The 21,979-nt window shown below is 48.6% G+C and overlaps 10 protein-coding genes across 10 annotated transcripts; 4 read left to right on the forward strand and 6 right to left on the reverse strand.

Annotated features, from left to right (window-relative positions):
- Positions 1–420: 420 nt before the first annotated feature.
- EURHEDRAFT_451869 (lipase family protein) lies at positions 421–3,881 on the reverse strand (the record flags this gene model as incomplete). Its single annotated transcript, XM_040783982.1, has 2 exons — positions 421–3,447; positions 3,504–3,881. 2 exons carry the CDS (start codon positions 3,879–3,881, stop codon positions 421–423), a joined length of 3,405 nt encoding a protein of 1,134 aa, XP_040640662.1.
- Positions 3,882–4,187: 306 nt separating this feature from the next.
- EURHEDRAFT_410776 (lactate 2-monooxygenase) lies at positions 4,188–5,830 on the reverse strand. Its single transcript, XM_040781441.1, has 3 exons — positions 5,430–5,830; positions 5,343–5,364; positions 4,188–5,274 (listed from the first exon to the last, which is right to left on the reverse strand). Exons 1-3 carry the CDS (start codon positions 5,636–5,638, stop codon positions 4,231–4,233), a joined length of 1,275 nt encoding a protein of 424 aa, XP_040640663.1. The 5' UTR covers positions 5,639–5,830; the 3' UTR covers positions 4,188–4,230.
- A 230-nt stretch (positions 5,831–6,060) lies between these two features.
- On the forward strand, positions 6,061–8,179 carry EURHEDRAFT_410777 (putative MFS transporter). Its single transcript, XM_040781442.1, has 3 exons — positions 6,061–6,680; positions 6,730–6,830; positions 6,881–8,179. Exons 1-3 carry the CDS (start codon positions 6,485–6,487, stop codon positions 8,075–8,077), a joined length of 1,494 nt encoding a protein of 497 aa, XP_040640664.1. The 5' UTR covers positions 6,061–6,484; the 3' UTR covers positions 8,078–8,179.
- A 460-nt stretch (positions 8,180–8,639) lies between these two features.
- On the reverse strand, positions 8,640–10,729 carry EURHEDRAFT_475524 (uncharacterized protein; the record flags this gene model as incomplete). The annotated part of the gene is made up of 4 exons (XM_040785407.1): positions 10,341–10,729; positions 9,948–10,291; positions 9,329–9,746; positions 8,640–9,233 (listed from the first exon to the last, which is right to left on the reverse strand). Coding segments are annotated over exons 1-4 (1,668 nt in total), but the record flags the coding sequence as incomplete, so codon positions are not given.
- Positions 10,730–11,922: 1,193 nt separating this feature from the next.
- Positions 11,923–13,204, forward strand: EURHEDRAFT_385152 (phosphoglycerate mutase-like protein; the record flags this gene model as incomplete). Its single annotated transcript, XM_040779643.1, has 3 exons — positions 11,923–12,455; positions 12,511–12,556; positions 12,642–13,204. Coding segments are annotated over exons 1-3 (684 nt in total), but the record flags the coding sequence as incomplete, so codon positions are not given.
- Positions 13,205–14,507: 1,303 nt separating this feature from the next.
- Positions 14,508–15,911, forward strand: EURHEDRAFT_475525 (nascent polypeptide-associated complex subunit family protein). The gene is made up of 3 exons (XM_040785408.1): positions 14,508–14,753; positions 14,987–15,159; positions 15,214–15,911. Exons 1-3 carry the CDS (start codon positions 14,704–14,706, stop codon positions 15,459–15,461), a joined length of 471 nt encoding a protein of 156 aa, XP_040640667.1. The 5' UTR covers positions 14,508–14,703; the 3' UTR covers positions 15,462–15,911.
- A 120-nt stretch (positions 15,912–16,031) lies between these two features.
- On the reverse strand, positions 16,032–17,444 carry EURHEDRAFT_475529 (uncharacterized protein). The gene is made up of 2 exons (XM_040785409.1): positions 17,313–17,444; positions 16,032–17,209 (listed from the first exon to the last, which is right to left on the reverse strand). Exons 1-2 carry the CDS (start codon positions 17,393–17,395, stop codon positions 16,039–16,041), a joined length of 1,254 nt encoding a protein of 417 aa, XP_040640668.1. The 5' UTR covers positions 17,396–17,444; the 3' UTR covers positions 16,032–16,038.
- A 349-nt stretch (positions 17,445–17,793) lies between these two features.
- EURHEDRAFT_451940 (putative short-chain dehydrogenase/reductase family protein) lies at positions 17,794–18,878 on the reverse strand (the record flags this gene model as incomplete). The annotated part of the gene is made up of 2 exons (XM_040783989.1): positions 17,794–18,647; positions 18,710–18,878. 2 exons carry the CDS (start codon positions 18,876–18,878, stop codon positions 17,794–17,796), a joined length of 1,023 nt encoding a protein of 340 aa, XP_040640669.1.
- Positions 18,879–19,456: 578 nt separating this feature from the next.
- EURHEDRAFT_376236 (uncharacterized protein) lies at positions 19,457–20,280 on the forward strand (the record flags this gene model as incomplete). The annotated part of the gene is made up of 4 exons (XM_040778828.1): positions 19,457–19,498; positions 19,556–19,574; positions 19,642–19,722; positions 19,778–20,280. The coding sequence occupies 4 exons, from the start codon at positions 19,457–19,459 to the stop codon at positions 20,278–20,280; spliced, it is 645 nt and encodes a 214-aa protein (XP_040640670.1).
- Positions 20,281–20,596: 316 nt separating this feature from the next.
- EURHEDRAFT_452579 (palmitoyl-(protein) hydrolase) lies at positions 20,597–21,656 on the reverse strand (the record flags this gene model as incomplete). The annotated part of the gene is made up of 5 exons (XM_040784050.1): positions 20,597–20,699; positions 20,756–21,144; positions 21,204–21,257; positions 21,326–21,416; positions 21,574–21,656. 5 exons carry the CDS (start codon positions 21,654–21,656, stop codon positions 20,597–20,599), a joined length of 720 nt encoding a protein of 239 aa, XP_040640671.1.
- Between the last annotated feature and the right edge of the window lie 323 nt (positions 21,657–21,979).

The following is a 21,979-nucleotide window of genomic DNA, read 5'->3' on the forward strand; positions in this document are numbered from 1 at the left end:
GTGCGAGTATTTCAAGAACCGGGGGGCCGCAGGAGCCTGTCCTTAATACAAGACCGGGCACATCATACACCACTTCGGCTTATATGCCAGGGCGAGCAATCGATAGACATTTGCGGGTCCTTTCAGGAGCATGCTATCGACAGTGACCCCGTTTGTGAGTATGCCAGACACAGAGCTACGAGAATCGTTGGCCCAGCCGAATTTGTATAGTATTCGCAAGTGAAATAACGAAAGAATGAATTAGACGGCCAGTGTTTATCTATTTAACATCCAAGTATCTGGGTATAATCTATGTGCAATATGTGAGCCTATATATCAGAAACCCAAATTTCACCAATCTCGTTTATCCTACTTCAGAAAGCCGTTTTCAACACCAACGGACAGCACCTTAAAAAAGAAATTCATCAAAGTCGTAGCGCATTATTCATCCAAGATCCCCCGTGTAAGAGCAGCAAGGCTAGCTTCATATCTCGCCGGATTGTGATCACTCAGCATCCCAGAGCCAAACCTCAGCTCCCCAAACAAAGTCTCAACATCTCGGATGAATTTCAACTGTACTCGCGTTGCTGGTCGTCCAAGCCGAGGCTGGCCGTCATCACCTAGGTTGGGAGTGAAAGCGTCCCGCTGGAGAACCCGCATTGTCTCTACAACGAACACCTCTCCAGGAGGCATGAGTTTGAGGGCGCACATTTCTTCGCGGAGGCCCTTGAGTGTTTGCCATGCCCAAGCGTCTTCTCCAACACCGTCGCCGGCGTGAACCAACATGGGGGCCTCGTTGACGTAAAATTTGTTTACGATGCTCTGTCGCAAGCTTTCCCAGACTCGATATCGTACGTTGGATTTTGCACCGGATGTGTCGCTTTTGAATGCCAGAGAGACGGCGTGCATGTCATGCAGGATACCAAGGGAAAGACTGGGGACGACATCTTGTCCGTTGACGACGGTGGTGATCAACCCGCGAGTTGCACGGCGTAAGAACGGAGACATAACAGCAGGAGGTCCGTATGCGTAAACATGGATGGGACGTCCAGAAGGGAGGAAATAGTATGGCTGTACGTTATATGCGCCGCTTCCGGATGGAAGCATACGCCGCATAACAGATTGGTAAGATGCGGTCACAAATGCCGTTTCAGCCGTTTCACTGACCGGCTCGGATATCATCGTGGCGAGGAGGGCGGCGACGCCACCTCCCAAAGAATGACCGCACATAACCACCCCATAGTCCGGAAACTGCTCCAGAGCAGCCCTGATGGTGATCATGACCCGCCCGCCCCCTCCTTCCAGGAGACGTCTAGCAGACGCGTGCATGCCCTTATGGACCTTCCAGCTCCTTCCCTGCCATAAGAGATCATCATAGTCGCAAGTCATATCGGTTAGGATGTCCTCGAAGCCCCATGTTCCTCGAAGTGTCAGTACAACAGCTTTTGATTCATGGTCCACGCAAAGGAAGTGCACAAGTGGAAAACCAGTGTCTGTTTCACCGGCTGCGTTAGAACCGCCTTCAGGATCAACAAACGACGATAGAAGAATTGTTGATGGTGGTAGCCCTGCGTGGTTTGAGAAATCACTATGCTCTTGACTGTCAGAGCCTGAAGGAGGTGGAAGCGCTTGGGTGTTTTTGCGGACCCCCATTACCTTGAGGGCACTTGATCCGTAAGATGCTAATGAAAACCGACAGAAACGGCGGATATTGGACACGAAATGGCTTTCAGGGAAAATACCAGGGACCATGCCATCACGACTGAGTGCTTGGACTGTCTTCGTATCGTCATATGCGCTATTTTTGGCACGGTGGGCAAGTATAAGCGATGTCTCTGAGCCTGCTGTCGCTAAAGAATATATGCTGGGCGTAATAGTCTTGGGCCGGTGATGAAGAGAAGATGAGCTAGGTCGGCCATCATTGTTGACAGACACAGTCATATCTGCTTCAGATCTTGCCAAAGACAAGGAACTGCTGCTACGCGCATGGTTTCTCATGCCCGCGGCCGATCCTGGACGCTTATCCGCAGGTCGTGCGGAATAGGCATCTGTCTGTGCTATGAATGACTCCTGGTTCTTTTCGCGAACTGAATACTGATCGTTTATTGCACTTCTGCCGCGATTGACCTGCCGTGGCCCTGGAGACGAGGCGGATTTCTTCCCAGGAGAATCATGCAACTGCAACCTTGGTGCGCTTCTGTTTGCAGCAGGCAAAGCCTCTTTATTGACTGACGATTTTCCTTGGCTGGGACCTGACCTAGGAGCCTTTTTAGGCTGGGTCTCAGATGAGCGCACCGTCTTCTCAGATGGCGGTTTCAGAAAGTGTTTTTTGGTGTCATCACTACTGTCAACGGTGGCAGGCTTCATTTTCTGGGCAAGCCTCGTTAACGAGCCTCCAAAACTGTCTTTGGATGCTGCATCCGGACTACTCTGAAATGAATTGTTCGGATTCTTGTGGTGTTGTTTTGGAGCGAGAAATTTGGCTGCCTTCCCTGCAGCAGCAGAGTTACCATGCACGTCCAGTTGAGCTCGGCTAGAGCCAGCATATTGGTTCGCAGGAGTGTCAATCAACGGTTTCCCGTCGTCTAACGATTCATCATGCGCATCACCTATTTCAGGTCTCACATCCGCACTTTGCGACTGATTGAAAGCTGTCCTAAATACAACAGTATGTTTAGGGAAACGCTGGGACTGACCAGTAGAAACTAGGTCTTCAGTATCTTGGTTGTCACGGAATTTTTCCTCAATCATCGTTGTCCCAGGTGGCGGGCTGATCTCTGCATTGTTGTCATCGAAGACATCCACTGTGATAGTTCGCGCTGTGACTAGATCAGTCTTGATGGAGGCGTGGCAACCCCGAGGTAGCTGCTTCATGATGTATAGCCGAATGTCTTCCTCAGAAACCTGGTGCTGGTCTTCTGGCGAAAGAGACAGATGAGGGCTGTCAAGAGTATCAATTATGCTCGAGCGACGCTGTACAGCATCAAACGACCAGTCGTCATCATCGGGGGATATAAATGAGGAATGTCTGGGCTCTGTTTCCGCGCCGCCACTGGACGGGCTGGGGAATTCGATTTGATTCGTGTGGACGACATCTGCTCTCATGCCGTTGTCCAAGATGACTATATCCCACACAGTCTCATCCCCGCCATTATCACGTATATATCGTTCAGTATTCTTCCTCCCCCAGCTCTGTAGTAGGGCGAATCCGACGGAGCCAACGAGAAGATCCCCCACCCCAATTCTTTCGGCATCGGGTCCAGGCACATTGCCTCTGAATTCCCTTCGAATGAGCGTAATTATAGCCGCTATCGCCCTTGAAGATTCCGTTGAACCAAGTATCGCATCGAGGGTGGATAAAAGAGCCTGGGACATATGGGCGACGGACGATAAGGTTGTCGACGACAGGTGGAACGTTGCTGCGGCAAAAAACGACGCTGAAGTAACCGTTGTATGTAGAGTAGCCAACTAAAAATTATATTAGCAAACTTTCAAAAGGGATAATCCTAATTGTATGTACTTACACTCCGCTCAAGCAGCGACTCTGCCTCTGCCTTCCCACGTTCCCCGCCACTCCTAACAGCCACATCTCTTCCGGCCTTGGTCAAAATCCCTTCAATCATAGCGCGACTGAGCTCGAGCCCAGTCAATGTCGTGCTCCGAGCGCCCCTCAGCGCGGCGCCTCCAAAAAAGGTTCCTAACCGAAGGGAAAGCGACGTCGACTGGGTCACGAATGACACCAGGGAGGCAACCGGCCGCGGAAGGAGCGTGGCCGCACCCGAAGTGGCGGGCACATGGCTGGCACCGTCGTCCTGAACCAGATCCCTCGAGTCAGTTTCGAGCGCGACGGGTTCGTTCGTGTCGTTGGATGTCGGTTTTCTTAAGTATGAATAATTAAACATGCCAGTCAAGAGTAACGCAATGGTAATTTAACTCGACGGAAATTGGACATTGAGATACAGGCCTGCCTGTAGTAATAATGTGTAGAATTTCATGAAGTAATTGCGGTAGGCAGCATTGTCCCGGCCAGCCCCTTTTGACGTTGTTGTCAGAAGTTTGTTCAGGTTGAGATCTGGGGTTGGCATGTGATTCTCCGACCCCAACAATTTGCTGAATAATCATGGTCGACACTGCATTTCTGGAAAGAATCTACATAGTGCAAACAGGGATACATTACAGCATGTTTGATTAGTCTACTCTGCGTACCTAATTTTAACTCATCAGCCTGCTGACTATTTCACATGGATACTATTACAACATCGCCATCCGATCACCAGGGTAGTGGACCTTCCGGATCTTGCTTCGATCACATTCCGACAACTCGCTGATCCCTGATAACCCAATACTTTGCCACAAGTCTGCCAGAAGTCCCTTCATCACGGATTGTGCGCCCAATTTCCCTCCAATAGCAAGGCCATAGATCACCGGCCGGCTGACGAGAACAGCCTTGGCCCCGAGACAGAGGGCCTTGATGATGTCGACGCCGGTACGAATGCCGGAGTCGAAGATAACAGTCATTTTGTCGCCGACTACATCAACAATCTCGGGAAGGACATCGAGGGAGCCGATCGCGCCGTCGACTTGGCGGCCTGTGAGTGTGGATATGTGAGCATCACATGCTTGAAGGGTGAAAAGCTTGAATGGTGACATACCGCCATGGTTCGACACAATAATACCATCGCATCCAGCATCAAGGGCTTTCTTCGCGTCCGCCGGATGTTGAATCCCCTTGAGAACCAGGGGTCCATCCCAATGATCCCGCAAGAAAGCTAATTGATCCCATGTGTGAGGCCGGCCGGAGAATACCTGTGATGTCCACGATTTAGATGCCCCGACAATATCGTCCTCTATCTTGCTGCCCGATTCTTTTTCGAATTTCGCGCGGAAAACCGGATCAGAGAAGCCCACTTGGGTTCCAATACCACGAATGAAAGGTACGTAGGCATTATCCAGATCTGCAGGTCGCCAGGCCAGGGAGAATGTGTCCAGAGTGACAACCAAAACCGAGAATCCGTTATCTTTCGCACGCTTTAATAAGGAGAGGGTGATATCATCATCCTCCGGCCAATAAAGCTGAAACCACCTCTTCCCATCACCGTTTGCAGCAGCAACCTCTTCGATCGAACTACTACTCGCGGTGCTGAGGATATACGGTACGCCGGATTTCGCACAAGCTTCGGCGAGACCTGTTTCTTTATCTTCATGGAATAGGCACTGAACACCCACGGGGGCCATGAGGAGTGGATTGTGATGTTCCTGGCCAAAGAGATTCACCGAGACGTTCTCGTGGTCCAACTAACAAGCAGCGCGACTGGGTCAGCGACTGGTGATAGGTGGACGCTTGTGGTCAAGAGGGAACTTACAGCTCTCAACATTCTCGGAATACTGCACGCGTCAATCCATCGGTCAGCAAGCCTATCCTATCTCAAATACCCTGAGAAAACACGTACATCTTCCATTGACGAAATGCAAGCCGGTTGCTATCCATAGTAGCCTTCTCGCCAGCCCCTCCTGCGACATAGCTGAAGGACCTGGCGCCCAATGCCTTGCGCGCCTGATCTTCCAAATGACGAGGATCAGTCGTGACAATGGGCAAACTGCCAGACGTGGCACCTTGACCGTAGATTTCGGCTTGGAAGGATCCGTAATTCTCTGACATGACAATAACAATTGATTTCTCTTCTCTGTTGTTTGAATGGAATGTTAATGAAAACAGTTATGATAGGAGAAGAGATTCTTTCCGGTCATTATTATTGTTAACTTGTTAGCAGATGAGCTATGAATGATATCATCCTCCGTATACTCCGTACTCCGAACTACACGTGACGGCTCCCCGGCTTGCCGGTTTAGATGCGAATCCATAGTACGACCTGGCTATATAAAGGGATTTCTCCCGGTCGAGATCTTGCGTATGGAATACTTTTAGCTTCATTGTATTGTTCATCGCTGCCGTGATGGCAGATAACATGATCGTCCGTACGGGCACGACAACAAATTCTCGGTATGCTGCCACGAAAGGAAAAAGAAGCAAGCGAATAATGTATTGCGAATTGAATCAAATCCACACAAAGTCAAACAAGCGCCATGATCTCGCATTCCAATGAGATCGGGTTGACCATGGCACCTGTCCCTGATATAAACAACTGCTCTGCAAGGGCGATCCTGTCGCCACCGCGTAAGCTAATATCCCATTTATCGATATATCATTGCTCGAGACCTGCTCAGCTGGCTCAGCTCTCCGCTAGCTGCAGCTTATCAACCTCGAATTTGTAATTATTTAGTGGCTGAAGATCTCGCATTTTGTCCGTCGCGATTCACCGGGCACGCCGCTATCGGCCGATTTTGTGCGGGAATTGACTTTAGCGCTTATCTTGAGATAATTTCGCAACCAAGGAATCATGGCAGCCAAAGGCCAATGCTTAATAACTTTGAAGAAACCAAGGTCAAAAAAAAAAAAAAGAAAAAGAAAAAGAACCGGTGGAACTTGACGACTTTCCAACTAGCCATGGAGCAGCACAGAGAGCCCAAGTTGGACGTCGAGTCGCCCCCGCCCCGGGTAGTATGGCGCGATGGGGACGATATTTCGGAGCCCTCGATCGCTCCCGATGAGGCAAAGAGGGAGCAGAAGCTGATTCGCAAAATGGACTTGTATATCCTGCCTTTCGTGGTTTTATTATACTTATTTAGCTTTTTGGATCGAGGTATGCTACTACGCGCACGAAATGAGATTGATATACTAACGTGACCCAGTGAACATTGGAAATGCCCGTCTATACGGTCTCGAGGAAGACCTGGGCTTGGTCGGGGACCAATATCAAGTCGCTGTATCCATTCTATTCGTCACATACTGTGTATGTCTCACCGACCAAACCCAGGATACTAGGAACTAACAGGACATTAGTTGTTCGAAGTGCCTTCAAACCTAGTCATAAAAAAACTCAGACCCTCTCGCTACATCGCTTCAATATCTGTCATCTGGGGCATCATCGCGACTTTAACAGGCATCTGCCAAAGTTACGGCGGCCTGATCGCCTGTCGCGTCCTCTTAGGCGTCGTAGAAGCCGGTCTCTTCCCTGGCATGATGACCTACCTTACCCTTTTCTACAGCAAACGCGAAATTGCCCTGCGCACAGGCTACCTGTTCAGCAGCTCAGCCGCAGCTGGCGCATTTGGCGGTTTACTTGCGTACGGGATTGGATTTATGGACGGCGTCAGTGGCCTCCGCGGCTGGCGCTGGATTATGATCATCGAGGGTATTCCGACGGTTATCATCGGCGTACTGACATGGTTCTTCCTCGCTGACGCGCCAGACACGGCGTACTATTTGAACGAAGAAGAAAGAGCACTTGTCGTCAAGTTCCGTTCGCGATATGCGGGACAGACAGCATCCGCGCAGAAGTTCCACTGGGCGGACGTCAGAGATGGCGTCACAGACTGGAAGATCTACGCTTTTTCCATCGGTCAGTTTGGCGTTGATACCATGCTCTACGGATACAGCACCTTCCTACCCACTATCATCGAAGGAATGGGCCCTTCCTGGTCCACTGCGGAAGTCCAGGCACTCACAATCCCTTGCTACGCGGTAGGCGCCATCGCCTACCTGACAGTAGCATGGCTAAGTGACCGATTTCAACGCCGTGCGATATTCATATGTATCTTCTGTGCGATCTCCATGATCGGATACGGGATCCTCATCTCAGACACATCCTCTGGTGTACACTACTTTGGCGCGTTGCTTGTCGCTCTGGGCCTCTATGTGGCTGTTGGTTTACCGCTTGCTTGGTTGCCGACTAATTTGCCGCGGTATGGCAAGCGGACGTTCGCGACGGGATTACAGCTTACATTTGGTAATGTTAGTGGTGTTATGTCGCCGTTTCTATACAAGAGCAATGAAGCGCCGCGGTATGTTCGGGGAAATGCGGTAACATGTGGTTTGGTGGGCTTTGGAGGGGTTGTGTTTGGCCTTATGTGGGTTTATTATAGCATTGTGAACCAACTAAGGGCCCGTGGCGAAGAGGATGATAAGATTACGGGGATGACAGAAGAGGACATCCAGGAAATGGGAGAGAAAAACCCTCGGTTCGTGTATAGCATTTGATACATTTCCAGAGTCTTCATTATGCGTCTTTATTAGTTCTGATAAAACAAGGGATCCACGGTTAGACATAATTATACCTCATCAATTTCCATCACCACCACTGCCGGCTTGAGCTTAAAGGTATAATCGCTCAGTACTCGGGGTAGAAACCTCCATGGATGAAAAGCTGCAATGACCATATGCTGAACTATCCCGTTCACCAACGCCTTTGCTCTCGCCGAGCAAGTCAGAATGGCTCTTACTTCTTTGGGCCTGATAGGTGCATGCGCTGTCCTCACAAGAGAAGCGGCCCTCTGTAAATGGACTGAATACAATAGGAGTTAAAACTTCTCTATCATCCTCAGAGCCCTTGCCCTTGCTCAATAACTGGGTTTGGCTTTCATTTGCTGGACCCTGCAAGGTCTCTTTGATGGAGCTGTGGTGTCTTGTATCCAGTTCAGATATAGACTGAGCCGCAGCTCCTCCATCATCTGTCTCACTGCCCCTGTCCGCATCGTCGATGCGGGGCGCTGAGGTCTCACCCCACATGACAGGCTTGAGGGCATGATCATCGTCACCAGGCGGGGGGTGACACGCAGCGCTAATCGCTGCACTGCAACTGACAGCAAGAGGCATATTGGTTCTGAAATGCTTAAGACCCATCCCTAGAATCGTGCACACCATCACAAACCCAAGAAGTATGGCGACCATAAGTGCGATTGGTGAATAACCACATGCAATCAGACGTTCTGTGGTAAGCCTCCCGGCCATGTCATACAACACGACTTCCACGAAAAAGAAGCTCTGGGACACAAGCCAGTGTAGTATTGTGTTGCAGATCATCAGTGGGATACTGTATCGGTATGGAAGACTGAGGTAATAAGTCGAGCGCTGGAGCCCCTTTGCCCAGGAGACGCGCAGTGGCTTGCGTTCTATGGCGTAATCATTGTACTCGGCGGCAAGAAGCATGGCGGTTAACATGTTGTTGTAGAGAAAATATGCACTTGAAAGAATGATTTGCGGGATATTTGCAAGGAGGGCTATGGATATAGTCCCCGAGCAATTGCTAGGATTGTCGCAAAACTTGATTATTGAAGATGAGGCGATGCTGCCAAAACCCAGCTTCCAGAGCTCTGCAGGCTTAATAGATTGGCCTTTAGCTCTTAACGTCATGACGCTCAAGTAAAAGAGAAAGCATGACACTAAGAGGAGAAGAAGGCAGCTGTACAGATCAGAAGTGCTTATCAAGAAGTGGCCAGTGTATGTACCTACAATAAGATTATCACCGCGAAGTATAGACTGCCCACAGCGTCTTTCCATCGTTTTTTATCGGGCTGAAGTTTCGCAGGCTTGGATGATCGTGTCCATGAATCCCGACCCATTGAAACAAGTTCCTTTGGCAACAAACAGTTGCCCTCAGTGGTTGTGTCGGGTCTGCTGAGGAAGGACGATACGGCGTCCCCAACTGTGAGAAAAACCTCCTTTCTAGTGTCACGAGCTGTCATGAACATGCAGACAATCTTGATGGCGTTGCATAGGATGATGACGATGCATATTGGAAGACTAAATAGTAGATGACATTCCTCTTCGACTTTTTGACTTAAGCAATAGTCGACCGAGAGCGCGGAGAGTGAGTCAGCCCTAACTGAGTCCAACGCACATGTAGCTGCCGTATTCTCTATCGCAGCATCTTTCGTCCAAGAACTGTTTGTCCAGTAACTTGTATTACCAAGCAATAACGGGTCTGACCATGGTATCGAGGAAACGGACCAATTGCCAAGACAAGACTTGTCGCAATCACTCCTTTTACACGCCCTTTGGCATGGGTATTTTTCACAGTTTCTTTCACCTGACAAATCATCGTGGATGAACTGAGGATAGTTTGGCTCACTCTGGCACATCCACAAAAAAGAATACGACGAGTACCGTTGGGGCGAATTTCCCATGCTGACCCAGCGCAAGGAGTTATTGTCCGCAGTCATATCATTAGTAACCAGAATGAGAGTTCCTCGATCTACAATGTAGTCGGAAGCATAGGTATCGATGCATTTCTGTGTATCGAGTCTTTCGAAGTTTGGTACCTCAGAATAGAAAGTGGACATGTTCATCGAAATATTCTGTTCAAAGCAACCTGCATGGTCATGATTTGGTGGGTTGTTGAAGTCAAAGTTCGCGGATGCAAGCAGGACGCCATATTCGCGTGTACCCAGGGCAGAAAACACAGTAGAATTGTACCTGCACTTATGGTTAGATATTAATTGCGAGAGAGAAGTCGAATACTGACAATAAATGAATCGGGAGAGAAGACAACAATAGCACTATCCATAACACAACTCTCCTCCGGTCAACAAAACGGAAATTCTTTATGCTGGACACACCAATGTTAAGCCATTTTCGCTGGGCGTGGGCACCTTCAATGTCCTGGCGAGATGGCGAACATAGACACTGCATACAGTAATTACTCGCTGCCAGCATGATTGTGCCGAGAATATTAATCAACAAATGCAAGCCGCGCGCCCAGTTCCCTGAAATGGAGCACTTTCCCTGGTAAAGTATGGAAGAGCTAAAGTCCCGACCTCCAAACTTCTGATAAGACATGGAAACAGCGATGATGGTGAGAACGATGTTCAAGAACAAGACAGCGGAGACAGAAAAAGCGCTAATGAGGACGCCCACAGCCCATTCCCGTTGTTGACTCCTTTCCTGTTCGACCCTCCGGTCTATTCTGTTGACAAACCCTTGAGGCAAGCAGGAGACAAACTTAGAAGTCAGGGATGTGCTAGGTTTGTTGGAATCCGAAGAACGACACGTCCTACATCCAGTTAGTCACAGCAGTTCCAACCTGCTCAGTTAGATCGAATGCCAACCGGCCCAACTCATATTCCTGAATATCTGTTCTGCCTTTTGAACGGTGTAGTAGGTGACCATGTCTGGCACTATCAAATGGCCAGTACCAATGCTGTTTAATAGAGTCTGACGGTGAGGGTGACTCGCCCATGGTGCGTGTTTGTTTTCAATTCCCACAAGCTCGAAAATTATGAAGCTGCGTCTCAGACTAGTGCTGGCGCCGCGAGGCTCTTAAATACCATAGACTCAACTATACAATAAGGTTCTTCTTGGCAGACTCCAAGTAAACATAAGGAATCCGAGCAACGAGGCTGTCAGCCTTGCGCTGCGGGACGGAATGTGCTAGCCTTTCAGCTCTTCTTCTACTTGCCTGAAGCGACAAGGATCTGCTGTTGGGGTGATCGGATTGGTTTAGACATTGTGTGCTTTGCTTCTTGGCATTCGATATACGGAATATTCAGCCAGTCCAGTCGGAAATTATATGTGGCGGTAAGGAGTACACGGGTTGTTCCTGACGAGTAATGGATGAGTTCTTCCGGAAGATGCACCAGGAGTAATTGTATGTGAAGAGAGCGGGTAGTTCAGGGATCAGGGAATCGGGCAGTCAATTATCTGGATTGCACGAAGCTATAGATGGAAAGTTTTTAATTACACAAAAGAGTGATATGATAGGCTATACCCACCATGATAATAGAATAAGTGCTTAGCCATCTAAAGTGTATGGCTATGATGTTCCTATATGAGGAATCTGTCGGCCTCGGTAATCGTGCCGACTGTTAATCCATCTTGACTTCATCAGTATGAATGAGGGTCACATGATTATACCAATTTGTTTTTGGTTTTGAAATAGGTTCCGTCGGAGGTTCAGGGGAAACCGGAGGAGTCGATCATCCGACTGCACGAGGCCTATATGTAGAAGAGCCAATTGAAACGAATGGTTGATATACTCTATCTAATGTAGCCTAGAGTACACGAGTGCTTGAGTGCTTGATGAGTGCTTGTCTATCTATATGTGGCGAACGCTGGCCATATATCGGAGGTTCGCTAGTCGGATTAACGTTATCACTTTAATTCGACTTATCAGATCTCATCAGGTTAGCGTGCCAAGTCACATGTATCAACCGGCTTAACGAAGTTAGCAAAAGATCCATAGCCAAAATTGCGACTTGTAGATGAATTTTATATCAGAAAGAAGGATGCCAGTCGTCGGTTGTATATAGATTCCTGAATGTTTTCTCTTCTGACCTTCATCATCCCTTTTTTTCGTGGCGTTTCTTGTGTCTTTTATTACGGCTTGCTGCCATCCCCAGTATTTCAGTTCCTGACATCCTATAATTAGCATCCAATTCCACCACATTATGCGAGCTGGAATACGTGGCTTCATCCTTCTCGTGTTATCTCAGAGGGCAGCGGAGTATTGCGGAGGCGAGGATGGAATATCCATCACCATTTGGGCGGGAATGGGCCATAAATTGAAATGATTGACGGTGAAGAATCCAGGTCGAGAGGAATTCATCCACCCGAGGGCTGTACTGTTGGCCAGATACATATGGTATGTTCGTTTATGTCGTTGGTCTCTAGGGATGATGCCACTAACCGTGTTGCAGATTGCACGCTATGCAGAAAGATATCCCACGACATCGGCAGGAGATCGTAGGTTGATACCTTTGCCACCCCTTTGTGAACAGAGAGCTGTCTCAAACAATCAACAATCTAACTTGATATATATGATTTGAAGGTCATCTTGCTCTTATGAAACGTATCGAAGAGGTAAACGTACCTCTGAACGGCTCCCTGTCGTTCCTCAACAATTGGACCTATTTTGCCAACGACTCATCCAAGGACTTCGATCAATTGACCAACACGGGTCCCTATGCTGGCACGCTTCAAGCCTTTACCACTGGTGTCCGTTTTCGGACCCGCTATGGACATCCCTTACCGAACAACATTAAGGCAAGGCTTTGGGCCAGTGACTCAAACCGTGTTATCCAGACTGCCAAGTATTTCCCTTCGGGGCTTTTGACCTGGTGGGAAAAGGACGGGGATGCTCTATTGCAAATTATTCTAGAAGCTTTTGAACAACGTGCAGATACACTAACACCTGGTGATACATGCCTGAATTATGTTGAGGATAATTTACAGGGTCATGACAATGGGGAGAACATGCTGGCATTATTCCAGAAAGCATATATCCCGCCAATTGCAAAACGACTGGTTCAAGAAGAACAGAATGGAGATCTCGGGATGCTCACCCCCGCTGAAGTATATAGCGTGCAAGAAATGTGCGGGTTTGAGATAACTGTTCGAGGATCGAGTCCTTGGTGTGGTGTTTTCACTGATGAAGAATGGTAGAGCTTCGCATATGCTCGTGATGTGCTCCATTACTATCGCGCAGGTCTTGGAAATCCTTATTCCAGCATGATGGGATGGCTTTGGTTGAACGCGACAACAATTCTTTTGCGTTCGGGTCCTAATGCTGGCTCTATGTTCTTTAGCTTGTGAGTATATTCCCTTCTGCTTCCATACTGGTAGACGGATAAGCTCCTTAAGCGTCCACGATGGCGACATAGCCCCATTCCTTACTGCTTTAGATACCTTTCAGGACTCGAAATACGATCCAAACCTCCCAACCACCCACGTTGCAAATGACCGCGTTTGGCGTACGTCCTCTGTCCTGCCAATGGGTGCTCGAATAACCTTGGCACGGATGACTTGTCCATCACCTTCTTTGGACAAGGAAGACACCTTTGTCCGCATCAACATTAAATGACAGGATTAAGCCATTGTCCTGCTGCAAATCTGAGCCTGATGCTTCTTGTCCATTGTCAGAATTTGCCAGTCATGTACGTCGTCGAGGAATGGAAGCAGGAGAGTTCGGTGAGGTTTGTGGTCTGGAAGGTGATGCTGGACGGGTTACCTTCTTACACCAGGAGAATATCGATAAATTGTCTGTAAATAGCTAGTATATATAACAGGATCTAAACAGTGAATACCAGAGGTGACTGGACCAAAACTGGTTTGATTACCAGATTCGGTGTGGCTACCGCCCGCGGGTGGTGAATGCCAGGGACAAACGCTTTATCCCGTATTTTTCTGAGAATTCTATTTATTACTTTACTCAGCCTATACATATTTCACTCGCATTGAACGCAATATCAACTGCAACAAATCCGTATCCTTCAGATCTATGCGTTCCTAAGGCATCCTCGGCTAAACCCTAACGGACATCCATCCGACCAACACCTTGCAACCCACAACCAGCCGAAAAAACACCACGGCAATCCCAATCCAAACAAAAATTAAAACAAGAGACAAGAATAAACCTAGTCTCGTAGCAGTCATAATTCCATAGAGTGTAGTAAACTCCCTGTCCCATACTCCTCTGGGGCGCCAGTAGCAGCTTAGCGAGCGCTTCCGTTTTCGCCGCTCCCCACACAAATCGACTTTCTGTCGGGGAGCCGAGAGATGCGCATCATCAGCAAGTAACGACTTCAACCTCCTCCCTCTCTTCCTCCCACCCCAAGAACTTTTTTTTATATTCTTTTAGATCTCCTCCTCGATTCCGACGGTTTTATTTGTGTACGTATTATTTCCACCTATTTTGCCGGTGGTGGTGTAGTGGTGGCTCCCGTTCCTCCCCTCCCCTCTTCTGCGGGCGCATGAAGGACTCCCGCACCGCACATTTAATAATCGAATTCGGGCCTTTGAGGGGACTTTTCAACGTTGACCAAACGGTTTGAATGCGTTATTGACGGTTTTCTTTTTTCCTTCAGAAAAACCCCGAATCCCAAGTCGTCACAATGGATCAAGCGAAGTTGTCTCGGATGCAAGCTAGCGTGCGGATTGGTATGTGTTCTTGGTTGTTGGATTCTCTGGTTGTGCGATTTCGCGCGGCTTTAAATTGCTATCTAAAGATCTTGATAATGGCTAACATTTTATATTATCTTGAATAGGGTATGTATTCAAGCGTTTTCAATGCTATTCCTCTTTCCCGAAGACCTATGACCGTCAACCACGAAACCACTCGAACACCTGAAATCCCAGCGACCCACAAAACAAAACAATCGACTAACGATCCAACAGAGGCAAGGGTACTCCCCGCCGCAAGGTCAAGAAGGTCCACAAGAACTCCGGTGCCGACGACAAGAAGCTCCAGGCCACCCTCAAGAAGATGAACGTCCAGCCCATCCAGGCCATCGAGGAGGTCAACATGTTCAAGGAGGACGGCAACGTTATTCACTTCGGTGCTCCCAGAGGTGGGTCTCTAATACATGAATTGTGTGAATTGGATGCTGATGGATAATATAAAGTCCACGCCTCCGTCCCCTCCAACACCTTCGCCCTCTACGGTAACGGCGAGGAGAAGGAACTCACCGAGCTTGTCCCCGGTATCCTGAACCAGCTTGGCCCCGACAGCCTCGCTTCGCTCCGCAAGCTCGCCGAGAGCTACCAGAACATGCAGAAGAACCAGGCCGGTGGTGAGGGCAAGAAGGACGACGAGGAGGATGATATCCCCGATTTGGTTGAGGGTGAGAACTTCGAGAGCAATGTTGAGTAAAAAGGATATAACGAAACGAAAAAATGAGAGAAGAGAGATCATATCTTAATGCAGCATGAAAGTCGAAAAAGCACATCCGGATAAGAGGAGAGGGATATTTTTTTCTCATGTTGAACATGATATATTTTTCGTTTTTACTTCCTTTGCCCGTTTTGACAATGACATATGACCCAGTTCAGCGAATAAATCATAACAGTCACGGCTTATGATTGGCATTTCAAGGTTATTGAGTTCTTCTCGGTTGCAAGTGTACGACTTTCTATGTTTGGATGTACTAGGGAACGAATTGGACCATACGATGCAATGAAGGATGGGACTGAGCGTATGAGTAACAGCTAACGCCAATGCAAATCTCGAATCCCTGAACAACCTATTATGCATGCAATTAAATAGTAAACAACCCGCTTCGCAACCTCAAAGAAGAATAGAGAAATCCAACACTGAAGAAGTCGGCATAAAAAAAAAAAGTGATGTTGTCATACATATTCCAAGGGTATCTGCTGTTCTCGAATATGATGAACCAACGAGCCTAGCATTTCTGTTCTTCTCTTGATTCAATGCGAGGTATAACCCAGCTTCATGATTCTTCCTTCAGTCCACACATGTCCGTCCCAATGAGCAAGTCAACCGTGTACCAAAAACGCCAGTACACGTTGGAATTGTCGTAATCAAATGTTCCGTCTTCGCGAAGCAGAGGCCCGTCGCCAACGATATCACCTGTAAACCAGCTGAGGATCGGGATCGATCGGACGACGCGCTCGGTAACCGTGGGTTGAGGAGGAAGGGCTTCAGTCAACGGTCGAAGTTTCGTCCGACGCACTGTCGGGATGTGTGTCATAAATTCTGATTCTGGTTTAGGTTCTTGGGGTTGAGGCTGAGGTTGGGGTTGGGGTTGAGGTTGAAATTGTTGTCGTTGGTGGAGGGTAGGCGTAGCAGGTTGCTCGAAACCGGTTGCCGTGGCTGAGCTTGCGGTATTGGTCGAGGAAATTTGCGACTCGTCGTCTTCATTGTCGAGAGCGTTAGAAAAGTTGTTCACTGCGAAAGATCGCGGCAAGGTATGTCGTTCGTTGACCTGATTCTGCAGGAAGTTCGTCGAATGAGAAGTAGTCAAGGTTCGTGAAGCTTTACGGCCTGCTGCTGCAGACTCCTTCGGAATAGGAATGTCCTCTGTCGGCCCTGACCCATGGTACAATTCACAGTGAACAAGATGGCCGTCAATCTCCTGTGGCGAGAAGAAGCAAGCACGGTCCGCTGCGTTCGTAGAATCGAACGTGATCTTAATCCAGTGAAAGCCTCCTGCATATCGCTTCGACTTGCGGTTCGCATCGGCAGACAAATTCGCACGAATAACCACATCACCACCACTCAACATCTGAGAGTATCCAGAAGAGTTGGGATCACTGCGTGGATAGTCCTCGCAAATCAAGCCTCGCGAAATCCTCTCGTATTTATCAATCACCTTCCACTCCGAATCCTTGCTTCTGTATCCGTAGAGTATGCATTCTGTCGCGACTTTTTCTGTCTTATTGTCGAGATTCGATGCGGACGACGACTTGGGCAAGGTGTGGTGAGTCTTTTCCTCATCCTGTTGTTGTGCGAACAGCCGTCCAAACTCTGCAACGTTGACGTTCTCTTTCTTCGCTGGTGTCCCGGTACGTGTCCGTGATCGTGCGGTTTCGTAGCGGGCATTTCTCCTTCGTCCGAACGGTCCAGTCTCCTCAGGTGGTCGTCGGGGGTTGCGGGATTCGCTGTCGTCAGAATCCATGTTAATGATATTCGCGTGAAATCATAGGCGCTGGCTCGGACACCAAACAACTGAATATATGGGGGGTGGGATAAAGAAAAACATACTCTTTGTAAACATAGCCCCAGGGCAGAATGTTTCCCTTTTCGTCCCGCGCGCGCTCCTCAGGCGGAACAAAGTGATACTCCATGGTCAGGGTAGTGTTACAGAACTGTTTTGAGAAGATAATCTGTCTCTTTAAAATATTACAAGAGAGCTAGAGAGCCCGAGAGGCTGGGGTATTAAGGGGTTGGCACGGTGAATCAGTGCAGATCGTGTTGGAGCTTGCCTTGTCAGAGCAAGAATGAATCGAAACTTTTGCGGCGATAAACAGTGCGTTAGCCGGGATACGATCACGTGACTTCCACTCGAGCATGACATTTCGGGCACCTATGCAAAATTGGCTACGCTCTTTTCCATGCAATGAATTTGCTTGTCAAATAGTTCATATTCCAAAAGTATCGTGGTAGACTATTGATTAAATATCAATCGACACATATCTCCAAACATAGACGTAGGTAAGTATCAAAGACGTGAGTCATGATAGAATCACGATTGGGATTTCTCCTCAATCTGCTTCTCAGTCCATTCCCAAAGTTTCTTACCCAGTTCCTCATCAGATGCATACTGTGTCTTGGCATGCACCCCAATCGGCACGTAGTAACCCCCATTAATTAAGTCCTCCCTCTTCACACCAGCAGCAAACAGCTGATTCATCGCCCCGGTTCGTACACTCCGGAAACCAAGCGACATAGCTGCAAGAGCAGATCTAGTGAACGTGTTCGATGCCTTAGCATGCTCATATAGATTGCTGGACACGGCGCCTGGGTGGACTGCGACAGACAGGATCTCTGGATACCGGCGCGCAAGTTCCGCCGCAAAGAGAATGTTGGCTGCCTTGGACGCACCGTAGCGAGTCCAAGTGCTTGCGTCTAAAAGAGCAGGAGTGGATGTCATGACATCAAACGACGGAGCGGCGCTGTGGCCCACGGAACTCAACGTCACGACTCTAACATCTGGCGCGGGATTGGCACTCGCGACGGTCTTCTGCAACGTGGGCAAAAGCAGCTTGGTGAGCAGGAAATGGCCGACATGGTTTGTTCCAAACTGCACCTCGAACCCTTCCTCCGTGGTATCCGGGGGATTTCCCATCGTCCCTGCATTCAGCATCAGGATATCCAATCGATCACTGTCCGAGCTGAAATTTTCTGCAGCCATGCGGATGGATTTAAACGAGGCCAAATCGAGAGGGATGTGTCTGATGTCCACGGGGACGGGGACGGTTTCTTGGATCGAGGTGATGGCATCTTGCGCTTTTGTCGCGTTGCGGGCGCCTAGGTATATACGGGATGGATTGTGCTTGGCGAGTTGGATAATGGCCTCTTTTCCAAGGCCAATGTTACCTATCCGAAGAATAATGGCGTCAGTAGATGGGCAGGTAGAACTTCAGGGAGGAGAAACTTACCCCCAGTAACAAAAATAACCTTCCCAGTAAGATCACCAATATCCTTCTGTGGATCAAACGACGACCCCAAGGCACCGAAAGTAAGTTCGTTCAGTGTAGGTCCAACGCTAGAGAAAAAATCCCTAGGATGACGAAGACTATAGGACGCGAAACCGAAGACAGGACTCATTGCGCCGGGCATTTGCGAAGACCTCGATAGATAACAGATATACCAAAAAGGGTCAAGATAGGAGATATGCAGTTCAACGGCACATTGTCAGGATAGCACAGCAGATATAAGAAGCAGAAGCATAAATGACCGAAGCATATCGCCGACGTGAAGAAAGCTAAAGCGATCTGCCAGGGGGATCTCCACCGCAGAACGAGCAAATGATATTCGAACCCGATGTCGTGCAGTCGGCCATCTCTGTTCAAGGATGAGCGTTCAGTAGTATTGTTCCAAAGTCTGCCGGAGTCAAAGGGTTCGCGCAGAGCAGAGAAGCATGGGTGAGAATCATATGATCGGCGCCAAGAGGTTTTCTGCTGACTTCCCAAAAAGGTTAGTGGGGGGGTCGTGATAGCACTGCGACACAGCTGTATCTTGGGGATACGCGCTGATAGTCAATGGGGCTAGTTCTCGTGTTAGAGTGATACAAAGATAAGGGAGATACCTGCTACGCGAGTCAGTGGCAAGAGGGAAAGATCCATTTATACCCATACCGTCGGAACACCACCTACCAATATCAGCCGCCAAAGCACCGAAGCAAGATGAAGTTTCTCTGTCTCCATGGTGCTGGCACCAATGATGAGGTACGGCCTATTATAGGGCTAATTCACATTTTACATCAAGTACTAATGAATTGATAGATATTTGACCTCCAATCTGGTATGCGCCATGCAATGCCTGTAAACAAAGACCCCAATTCAAAATGCAAACCTAACCTCTAAACCAGGCGGAATACGCCACTCCCTAGAAGAAAATGGCCACACATTCAGATTCATCAATGGGCGAATCCCATCTGACCCCGAGCCTGGTACATCACTCCCCCTCTCCCACTGTCCAACCCTAAACATATCTAACATTCACAGAAATCGCAAGCATCATGGACGGCCCCTTCTACATGCACTACACAGCAAAAGCACCCCCGGGCTCTACTCTCTCCACAGCCATCCAATACACCCTCTCTATAATCGAAAAAGAAGGCCCCTTCGACGCCGTAATGGGTTTTTCGCAAGGTGCAGCCCTCGCCTGCTCTCTGCTAATCAACCACTCCCAAACCTATCCCAATGAAAACCCGCTGTTCAAGATGGCCGTGTTCATCTGCAGCGCGATGACATGGGATGTGAGTAATGGGTTGGAAGCTTTGCAACCGACTCCTGGGAAGTATCCCGTGAGAATCCCGACGGTGCATATTGTCGGGAAGCAGGATCCGTTGTATGCGGAGGGGAAGAGGATGTATGGGTTGTGTGAGCCTGGGAAGGCGGTGTTTTATGATCATGGGTCGAGGCATATGATTCCGTTTGATTTGACGAATACGGAGAGGATGGCGGGGATTGTGGAGGAGATGGTTAATCAGGTAGAGGGTCTATAGACAATTTCTTTTTCTGGATATAGATTGCCATTGGGGGATGTTTGGTAGTATATGCGAATACTGGTTAAATACACCAAAGAGTTATGCAGTGAAATGAAGCGTCCATGTTCCATTCGTAACTTCCCAGGTCTGTAGATGGCATATCCAGAAAGTGATGTATTTAATTCTGCCGTTTCTTTGAAACCTCCGGCTTACCAGAGCTAAGCTTAGCCATGAAAATCGCTAATAGTAGAATAACTATACCCAGAATAAAACTGTACGTTATCAACGGTGTCTCTGCCATATTTCCCGTCCGCATATCGCCAGGACCATCGAGTCACAGTCCCGCGCTCTCGCCACTGCCTTCAGCAGGGAGAACCTTTCCAAGGAACTGCTCGAGGTCTTCAATCTCCGCCGGATCAGCAGAGTGAGGAAGGTCACTGCAATCAGGTTAGCCACAATCCCACCAACAAACAACAATCCGGGGAAATCTCACGGGTAAGAACGGAAGCTGACATCCTCCATCCCCAACTCCTTCATCGCCTTAGCAGACATCTCACCAAATGAATGCGGCACAATATCATCATCAAGGCCGTGCGCAAGGAAGAACGGAGTCTTCTTATTCGGCCAGTCCTCTGCGACATAGTTTTTAATCCGGTCACTCAGAAGTAAGTAGCAAGAAAGACCGAAAACACCACCCAGCTTCTCCTTGTTCGTAATGCCTGAGAAAACGGACATGGCACCTCCCTGCGAGAAACCACCGAGGACGATCCGCGAGGGCTTGATGCCGTTGTCGACCTGCTCTTTGATCAGGGTGTTGAAGTATTCGCGAGAACGCAAGATGCCGGGCTCGTCTTGGGTGCGGATGGATTCTTCGAAGTCGAGCTGTAGATAACACAGTCAGTATCAGCACCACAATACAATGATATAGCAAAGGGCCTCACATCACGACCAAGCTTGCTAAGATCATACCATCCCGGCATGCTCATACCAAAATTCTATCCCCGATTATTCGTTAACCCAGCGTGCTCTCCACTTAACCAGCAAACCGAGTCTACAAACATACCACTGTGATAGGAATCATGGGCGCATTAGGGAAAATGAAAGCAACTTCATCAAACATGCCACGACGGCGCCAGTTCTGGGCGAGGGACATCCTGTATAGTTTGACGTAAAGTATGAGCATCGCTATTCCATTGGACCGCGTTCGTCGATGTAGACGAGACAAACGTACCATCCAGCGCCACTATTCGAAGAAAAGAGCCGGTCAGCGAAGATCCTTCGAGATCTCTATACAGAAAATGAAAAACCAACCTATCACCCAAACCATGGGCCATAATCACCGTCGCGGTGTGCTTCTTGAGCGCGGGAACGACATAAGGGGCGCGAGGTGGCATTTTCGCTTCTCAATTTGGTTCTGAGTTTGACTTCAAAGCGTGATAATGAAGAACAAAGAAAGGAAGAAAGAAGACGAAATAATTTGTCTAGAAGAATGGCATATTAAGTAGAAGAGGTGCCTGGATTTCCCCCACGATTCTGCCGCCGAGGTTGTAATCTGCAGTCTCGCCGCCTTCTATATTAGGACAACACCAATGAAGTAGGAAAATGCATTTCGCATTTTTTGAGACGTTAGACCCCTGGGATGACTTGATTTTTGACCAGGTATAAAGGAGGTATGATGCTGTCGAAGTGTTGGTCACCATGCTTCGCGACTATGGCA

The sequence above is a fragment of the Aspergillus ruber genome (genome assembly GCF_000600275.1).
Source record: "Aspergillus ruber CBS 135680 unplaced genomic scaffold scaffold00007, whole genome shotgun sequence".
Taxonomy (NCBI): domain Eukaryota; kingdom Fungi; phylum Ascomycota; class Eurotiomycetes; order Eurotiales; family Aspergillaceae; genus Aspergillus; species Aspergillus ruber.

Excerpts from the sequence above, each read along its gene's own strand:
- EURHEDRAFT_410777 (XM_040781442.1), top strand. The coding sequence starts at position 6,485 with ATGGAGCAGCACAGAGAGCCCAAGTTGGACGTCGAGTCGCCCCCGCCC. Across the intron at positions 6,681-6,729 it reads ATTTAGCTTTTTGGATCGAG|TGAACATTGGAAATGCCCGT; the intron begins GTATGCTACTAC and ends AACGTGACCCAG. Across the intron at positions 6,831-6,880 it reads TTCTATTCGTCACATACTGT|TTGTTCGAAGTGCCTTCAAA; the intron begins GTATGTCTCACC and ends ACAGGACATTAG.
- EURHEDRAFT_410776 (XM_040781441.1), bottom strand. The coding sequence starts at position 5,638 with ATGTCAGAGAATTACGGATCCTTCCAAGCCGAAATCTACGGTCAAGGT. Across the intron at positions 5,365-5,429 it reads GCATTTCGTCAATGGAAGAT|TATTCCGAGAATGTTGAGAG; the intron begins GTACGTGTTTTC and ends TGACGCGTGCAG. Across the intron at positions 5,275-5,342 it reads TTCCGAGAATGTTGAGAGCT|TTGGACCACGAGAACGTCTC; the intron begins GTAAGTTCCCTC and ends GCTGCTTGTTAG.
- EURHEDRAFT_475529 (XM_040785409.1), bottom strand. The coding sequence starts at position 17,395 with ATGGAGTATCACTTTGTTCCGCCTGAGGAGCGCGCGCGGGACGAAAAG. Across the intron at positions 17,210-17,312 it reads TGGGGCTATGTTTACAAAGA|CGAATCCCGCAACCCCCGAC; the intron begins GTATGTTTTTCT and ends TTCTGACGACAG.
- EURHEDRAFT_475525 (XM_040785408.1), top strand. The coding sequence starts at position 14,704 with ATGGATCAAGCGAAGTTGTCTCGGATGCAAGCTAGCGTGCGGATTGGT. Across the intron at positions 14,754-14,986 it reads GCTAGCGTGCGGATTGGTAT|AGGCAAGGGTACTCCCCGCC; the intron begins GTGTTCTTGGTT and ends ACGATCCAACAG. Across the intron at positions 15,160-15,213 it reads TCACTTCGGTGCTCCCAGAG|TCCACGCCTCCGTCCCCTCC; the intron begins GTGGGTCTCTAA and ends GATAATATAAAG.